Raw genomic sequence first — 7502 nt, forward strand, 5'->3', positions numbered from 1 at the left:
CACGGACACCACGTGGCCTGAGATCAACAACAACATTGGCTGCGGAGAAATGACTTGAAAGGTCTGGAGAGTTTGTTCGGGGTAAATACCGCTGTCTGTGTCAAGTATATAGAGTTTTCACTCCCGAGCGCTTCAACCCGACTCGCTGCCGTAGGCTTTGGCGTGTGAGAGACTGAACAGGAGACACCAGTGGAACCAGACAAAAAAACGCGTCCCCGGCTCCCAGCCACCAGCGCCATCATCAGCTGTGTAATCAGGTAGTATCCGGTCGGCTGCCTCGTTAGCTAACAGCGCGTGAACTGGCTAAGATGAACGGCCACCTCAACGGTTTCCATAACAACTCGTTCAGCGATGAAGACTGCTTCCTCTTCACGTCTGAATCGGTCGGGGAAGGACACCCCGGTAAGTTTTAAAACGTGTTAGTGGAGCAGTCCCACCTTCTGCACAAGAATAATTAGCCTCGCATCATGTTGGCCTCTCAAACAAGGTCATGTGGCTTGTTGGTGTGTTAGCCCGGCGTGAATGTCAGATGGCTTATTTTGTTAAAAGTCAGTTATGGGGCAGAATTAAGTGATAAAACAATACGCTAATTTAAGACGGGTTGTAGTCATTGCTATTATTAGAAAGCTAAAGACATGTTTACAAGGTAACATCAGTGCAGTAGCATGCTCATCCTCTTTGTTGTTGTGCCTGCACTTAAAAACCTTGCACAAAGTATTTCGCGCAACTAACACATTTCAACAAGAATAATTTATAGAATTTATAGGGTTGAGGAGGGTACAGTTTTAGTTGGAGTGTAGGTTGGAGTGTGTGCTGACAGTAGCTAGCGGCTAGCTAAGCTAACACCACGTTAGTCAGGACCGTGTGTGCCTGTCAATCACACCACGTTTACAGCAGATGTTTCAGAGCTTTGTGTGCAGGTGGTAACAGCAAGAAAACACAGAGATCCTGAGTACGTTTACACGTGTTCACACACGAATTGATCTATACATTTGCTATGGATGTACTCCTCGTTAGTATAGTGGACAGTATCTCCGCCTGTCACGCGGAAGACCGGGGTTCGATTCCCCGACGGGGAGACCAAAACTTTATTGACTTTTCCCCCTTGTGGTATAAATAAAATCATATATTATCTCACAATTATACGAAGTTGCTTTCATCCAACTTGAATGGCGGATTTGAGGTTATAGTTTGCGGTATTATGTTAGCTAGTATGAACCAAAAACTAAACGTCACAAGCGTCATATCTAGTACCTACTGCAAGGGCTGTTCAATTACACTAGATTAATTTTAACTTGAGCAGCCACCAACTTAATAGAAAAACTATTCGGCGGCTTGTAATACAGCGTGCTGCAGTTTTTCAGTCTCACATTGGGGCAGTGGGGGGCAGCAGCTTTGCTGCAACAGATAATAGGCTTACTCCTAAATATAGGTGCTGCAGGGGCTACTGATCTGCTGTGGGTGTAAAGCAGCGACATCCAGACCCTTTGTAGTTGCAGGACAGTAGAAGCAGAGATCTATCTCCATGATTTATTCCTTTATACGTTTTAGGAAGGGTAATCGAGATAATAGAAATGCATCCAAACTCCTTCACTCATCCGTTGTCACACCTGTTGCAGCTTGTCTTTTGGCGTTCAAGGGAGTGAAAACTGCCAACTTCAGAGGACGAGTAATTTGTATATGTAGTCCTGTCAACTTGACCCTTTGCATCGCTATGATTTGAGTTTATTGATGTGGTGTTAAATTCTGACAAATTGCTTCATGAGCACAAAACGGGGGCAGGTTCAATACTGCCATTATCATAACACTACCTTGTTCATTTAACACTATTCACATCCCCCCTGTATGTTTTTTTTTTCTTTTCTACATTTAATGCATTTCAGTTTACTTTTTTGTCAAATAGAAAATGAAAAGGGAACGACAATGACTTTCTGTGTGTTCTGAAAAATACTTACGTTGATCCACAGATAAAATTTGTGACCAGATCAGTGACGCCGTGTTGGACGCACACCTTAGACAAGACCCCGATGCCAAAGTAGCATGCGGTAAGTCGGCCACAGAGGCTGTCTGATTGATGTTCAAACATGTGAAATCACATAGCAAAATAATAATCTGCAGAATCAATTTCTTGGGTGCATCTCCATGCTTGTGTTACACATAAGCTCTGGCAAGATGGTCATTATAGGCTGACATAAAACACATTGCTTTTTACTTTGATATACCGAGAGATTCTGCTGTCCTTGATTTGCTCCAACCATATTTAATTACTGGGTGTTACTTTGTCCTCAGAGACCGTTGCCAAGACGGGTATGATCCTGCTGGCGGGGGAGATCACCTCCAGGGCCCATGTTGACTACCAGAAGATTGTCAGGGAGGCAATCAAGCACATCGGCTATGACGACTCCTCCAAAGGTACAGTGATAAGAGCAGGTAGTCGGGAGTTTAGTTCAGGTTAAAGATAAGTGTTCAGTGCCTTAAGTCTCTCTTTTGTCTAGTGTCACGACCCGGTTCTGGCCATAACAAATAAGGGAAACACACAAATGAACTTTTAACAAAAGATTTTATTAATTAAGAAAATTAAACCAAACGAACCTGAATTAAATACGTACTTTGTGGGATGTGAAAATCAGTAACATCAGTAGCGCATGTGATGCATGAGTAAACGTGGGTGTGTGGGTGTTTTAGAGTGCAAAACAAAAGGATAACGTAACCAAACCAACAGGCTGAGCAGGGACCACAGCAGCAGTGTTGCAGAAGGGCAGAAAGGCTGATGATGTTTTTTTTTTTTTTTTTTTTTTTCTTATCTTTTGGAGCCTCTGTCAGTCACGGTCCCTTGAAATTGTCCTAACTTTCCCCCGTACTCTGCCACTGTTCGCGAGTAACGTTCCGCTAGGCTGAAAGTCACTGACACAAAGACGAAGCAATTTCCTAATCACGTGACGCCGTAGGATGAGACAAATGCAGACAAACATGACGAGACAAAATGAGACTTTTTAAATCGTAAAGGGCGAAGCGTCTTGCTCAGTTGTTGTTTTTTTTTTTTTGTAGGCTTTGACTATAAGACCTGCAATGTGCTGGTGGCTTTGGAGCAGCAGTCCCCTGATATCGCTCAAGGCGTTCACCTGGACCGCAAAGAAGAGGACGTGGGAGCTGGTGACCAGGTTGGAGGGTTCATACGCTTATATTTAATCTAGAGCTGCTAAGCTGAAGGCTGAAATGCCAGTTTGACCTCTGTTGTGATGTGTGACCTCTTCTCTGACAGGGCCTGATGTTTGGATACGCCACTGATGAGACCGAGGAGTGCATGCCCCTCACCATCGTCCTGGCTCACAAGCTCAATGCCAAGATGGCTGAACTACGCCGAAATGGAACGCTGCCGTGGCTCCGACCCGATTCCAAAACTCAGGTTAGACAAGAAAACGCTTTCTCCACCGTTACACAGTCCATCACTGTTATGTGAAACAGTAGAAAAGAAAATTCACGATCACAACCAAATACAGCTCTAGGCTTTGGCTGCAGGTAAGAAGCCCTTTATCATAATCTTACAACCTGGAGGTAAAACTAATGTAAAGAGGAACCATCAGTTTAATGCTGTTTACTGAGCCCTTGATGTGTGTGTGTGTCCCCCCCCAGGTGACTGTTCAGTACAGACAGGACAGAGGTGCCATGGTGCCGTTGCGCGTGCACACTATTGTGATCTCTGTGCAGCACGATGAGGCCGTAGGTTTGGAGGAGATGCGTCACTGTCTGAAGGAGCAGGTGGTGAAAGCTGTGGTTCCCAGTGGGTATCTGGATGATGACACCATCTATCACCTGCAGCCCAGTGGCCGCTTTGTCATTGGAGGGCCACAGGTGAGTCAATAACGTCTTCGGACTGTGCCTGTATGTATCTAAGATCCCGTTAATACAGGAATCTTCAGTGTTTTTCAGGCCAAGGACCCACAAACTGATGGAAAGATTAAGTAGGGACCCACCACCTACCATAACTTTTAAACTGGACCTAGTGCTATTTATAAATATACATTTTTATTTTTTGGCATTTACTAAAATATGTTAGATTCGTGTTAATGTATTTTTAAAGAAATTTGAAGTTGTGGGTGAGATGAGTCACAGACCCCCTGTTGAAGACCTATGCATTTCCTCATTCTGTGTTATTAGATGTATTAGAATTCTTGGTATCTTGAAGTATAATTAGGGAACATTCCTATTAAACATTTTTAATCGCCTGTTCTAACGTGCGCATTCAGTCAAAATGAACAAAGTACATATTTTTCGGTCCTAAATACCTCAAAGTTCTCTGTTCCTTCCCACAGGGTGACGCTGGTCTGACTGGGCGTAAGATCATTGTCGATACTTACGGGGGTTGGGGAGCCCACGGAGGTGGAGCTTTTTCTGGAAAGGACTACACAAAGGTAGACCGCTCTGCAGCCTACGCTGCCCGTTGGGTGGCCAAGTCTCTTGTAAAAGCTGGACTGTGCAAGCGTGTCTTGGTCCAGGTAAGTAAACGTGCTTGTTGCAAGTTCATAATTTCACATTTTGCAGAGACCAGCCTGGCTGTGGCTCGGCTCCCATTAGTCACCAGCCACCAGCCAGATTCCTCTGAAGACTCGGTGGTACCACTGGAGCATGTTGTGATAAGTTTGAGTTCAAGTCAGTGGGCTCGGCTGAATAGTCCGGTTTAACAGCTGTACCTAATGAACTGGCACTTTAGTGTATGTCCGTTTGTCAAACTGACATTTGGTGTTATTTCTTGGCGGATATGGTGACATATTTTCACTAAGCACATATTGACCCGGCAGATTTATCTGTACTCTCTATCAGTCTAGTTGCTGTGCTGAACCACAGGAATAGCCACAGTCACACATGTTTCACATTTCTTTCCTCTGAGTTCATGTCAGTGCCACCAGATTGAAAACGCCATTGAACGCAGTACATGCCGAGTGCTGGTAGTTTTAATTACTTCCCTACCTCAGGCCTCTCAAGTTTGCCCATATGCTCATAATCCGACCATTGTTTTAGGTGGCCTATGCCATTGGAGTTGCCCATCCCCTCTCCGTCTCCATCTTCCACTATGGGACGTCCCAGAAGAGCGAGAAGGAGCTTCTGGACATCGTGATGAAGAACTTTGACCTCCGTCCAGGAGTTATCGTGAGGTATCCTCACACTTTTGATCCCCCACCCGGCACATTTGCAGACATTTGCAGGTTTTATTGATCATCATTTTATTTGTGCCTCAGGGACCTTGACCTGAGGAAGCCCATCTACCAGAGCACAGCAGCTTACGGCCACTTTGGCCGTGACATCTTTTCGTGGGAAGTGCCCAAGAAGCTGAAGTACTGAGCCGCTCGTCTTCTCTCCAAGCAGGATTTAGGCGGAGTTCACATAAACCTTTGTGTTTGTCTACTTTCCTTTCTTCCCCTCCTCCTCCTCCCTTTCCCACTCTCTCCACGCGCACACACACACACGTCCACATCATGACAGCCTCTGCGTCATTAGAAGATGTCCTTTGTCCACCTGGTAGTACAGATCCTCGAAGAAAAGCACATTTCATTTGTCAAGATGTGCAGATTTGAGCAGGGCTGCCAGCTATAACTACTATTTTATCTGGTACCCTGTTTCATTTTTAGCATTATTAATGGGCGTCTAGTTTTCACACACTGCTGCCACGGTGGCCTAACGCGTATCTCGTCCAATCCGATCAGTATTATTCGTAGTTCAGACCAAAGCTTTCCAGTGCGGTGATGAAAACATGTCTTTAAAAATCAGTGGTTGTTCTCTTGCACTCTCCATTTCACCTTTAGCGTCGTAAAAACACCAGTCCCCTCACCTGCCTCTGTTTTCAGATTTTTTATGCCACACGTAGGGTCACACAACAGTTTTTCATTATTATTATTATTATTATTATTTGTGCTGTCCCTTCAGGCCATTTATTTCTGACGTTTTACAGAGAAGTCAGAAGCTGCTAATGTCGTTGTGGTTTTGTTGGGCTGCACCATGAGGTCACTCCTTTTTTTTTTTTGTTTTGTTTTTTTATTTATTTTGTAGGTTTAAATGTCATGTGAAGGATCCAAATTGTGTTGAATGTGTCAATGATCTGCTGGTCGAGATAAAGGGCCGGCACTCACCCTTCCTGAGGCCGACGCTGGGTGTAGTTACAGAGAAACCCGGGCTCCGTCACCTCTGGACGGTGGGGATGGCTGCATTTTATCCTATGCCAAAGCCGTACTTGAAGTAAATTATACAGCGGGACCTAAGAGTTTGACCACCAGAGACGATACAGAAAGACATGCGGGGCAAGATCTGGGATCTGAAAGCTGTCGTCCACTAGTTTGCATGAGTTGAGTGTCCCGACAGATAAAGCCACGGTGGACGTGTGTGGAGGAACGTAATGAGCAGCACAGACAGACCAATAAGAGCGTTAAGAAGCGGCGCACAGTCAGCGTAGTGAATGTAAGTTATCAAAAATGGAAGGGGCTTTCGTTTCGAGCGTTACGTGTATCGTAATCGACAATACAGTGTTGAGGTTGCAGCTGGAGCCTTTAAGTTATTTATTTATTTGTTGTTGTTTTTTTAACCGCAAGGGTTATGGATGGCACAAGTTACATTTTTACTCATGAAACACGCTTGAAACCATCTGGGTTTGCCAAGATCTCCCCTCCTCTTATTCTTTTAAAGTGTGCATTGTACTTTCTAGGAAATGGAGATGAAGTTCGTGAAAGTGTCTGCCAGAGACCTTGGCTAGCTTTGAACCTAAGTCCTTTATGAATTAACGTATATGCCTTCGAATGCTTCCCTGCTTGCTCTTCTTGTGGCTTAACCAAACTGGAGGTCCGTGTGAGATGAGTATCCACCTAAAATGTCTCCTTGTTAGAGCTGTGAGCAGTTAGTGAGTGTAAAATGTCTTCTTCATGTAACTAGATGGCACTGTTCCCCTATAATAAGCGCTGAGATTAAGGTTTTTCCTCTTAACTGCTCAACATGTTCTCATCTTGGGTTCTCAGGCTCCATCTTGTGGTTCTTTGAGTGTACTGCAGGGACAACTCGGTAACAACAGACGGGTCGCACGGTCATTTTAGACTGATCTCCGACTGTAGGATTACCTGATGAAACTACTCAACCTGACAAAGATTGTTTTACAATAAGTTTGCGTCCTCTAGCTCGTCCACAGACGGGACAAATGATTGGTTGGTGTTGTACAGAGAAACCAGCCTGTTTACATAGTCTCCTGTGGCCGAGTTTAAACAGCCTGTTTTTTCCTTTTGCTTTGATTTTCTTTTAAATCACAGAAAGTGAGTCCGTTGGAGTGGTTGCTAAATGTGTAAGTGCCTTCTCATCCCCCCTAAATGACCCCTTCTACAACCACCAAATACACAAACTCTAACCCTTTGCTCCTGCCCTCCCACTTCTACCCCGAGTTTTCTTGACCAGTAATTTACACTGTCTGATCTGTTGTTGACTTTCTCTTCTAAACTGTTGAAATAAACTGCACTCTTGTTGCTGTG

The 7502-nt window shown here is 44.6% G+C and overlaps 1 protein-coding gene and 1 non-coding gene across 2 annotated transcripts; both read left to right on the top strand.

The window, feature by feature from the left end:
• Positions 1-33: 33 nt before the first annotated feature.
• mat2aa (methionine adenosyltransferase II, alpha a) lies at positions 34-7502 on the top strand. Its single transcript, XM_047569577.1, has 9 exons — positions 34-402; positions 1968-2045; positions 2290-2412; positions 3049-3161; positions 3263-3406; positions 3634-3852; positions 4314-4496; positions 5020-5153; positions 5238-7502. Exons 1-9 carry the CDS (start codon positions 309-311, stop codon positions 5338-5340), a joined length of 1191 nt encoding a protein of 396 aa, XP_047425533.1. The 5' UTR covers positions 34-308; the 3' UTR covers positions 5341-7502.
• trnad-guc lies at positions 1008-1079 on the top strand. The gene has a single exon. It is a non-coding gene; the product is annotated as a tRNA-Asp (tRNA).

The sequence above is a fragment of the Mugil cephalus genome, chromosome 19 (genome assembly GCF_022458985.1).
Source record: "Mugil cephalus isolate CIBA_MC_2020 chromosome 19, CIBA_Mcephalus_1.1, whole genome shotgun sequence".
Lineage (NCBI taxonomy): Eukaryota > Metazoa > Chordata > Actinopteri > Mugiliformes > Mugilidae > Mugil > Mugil cephalus.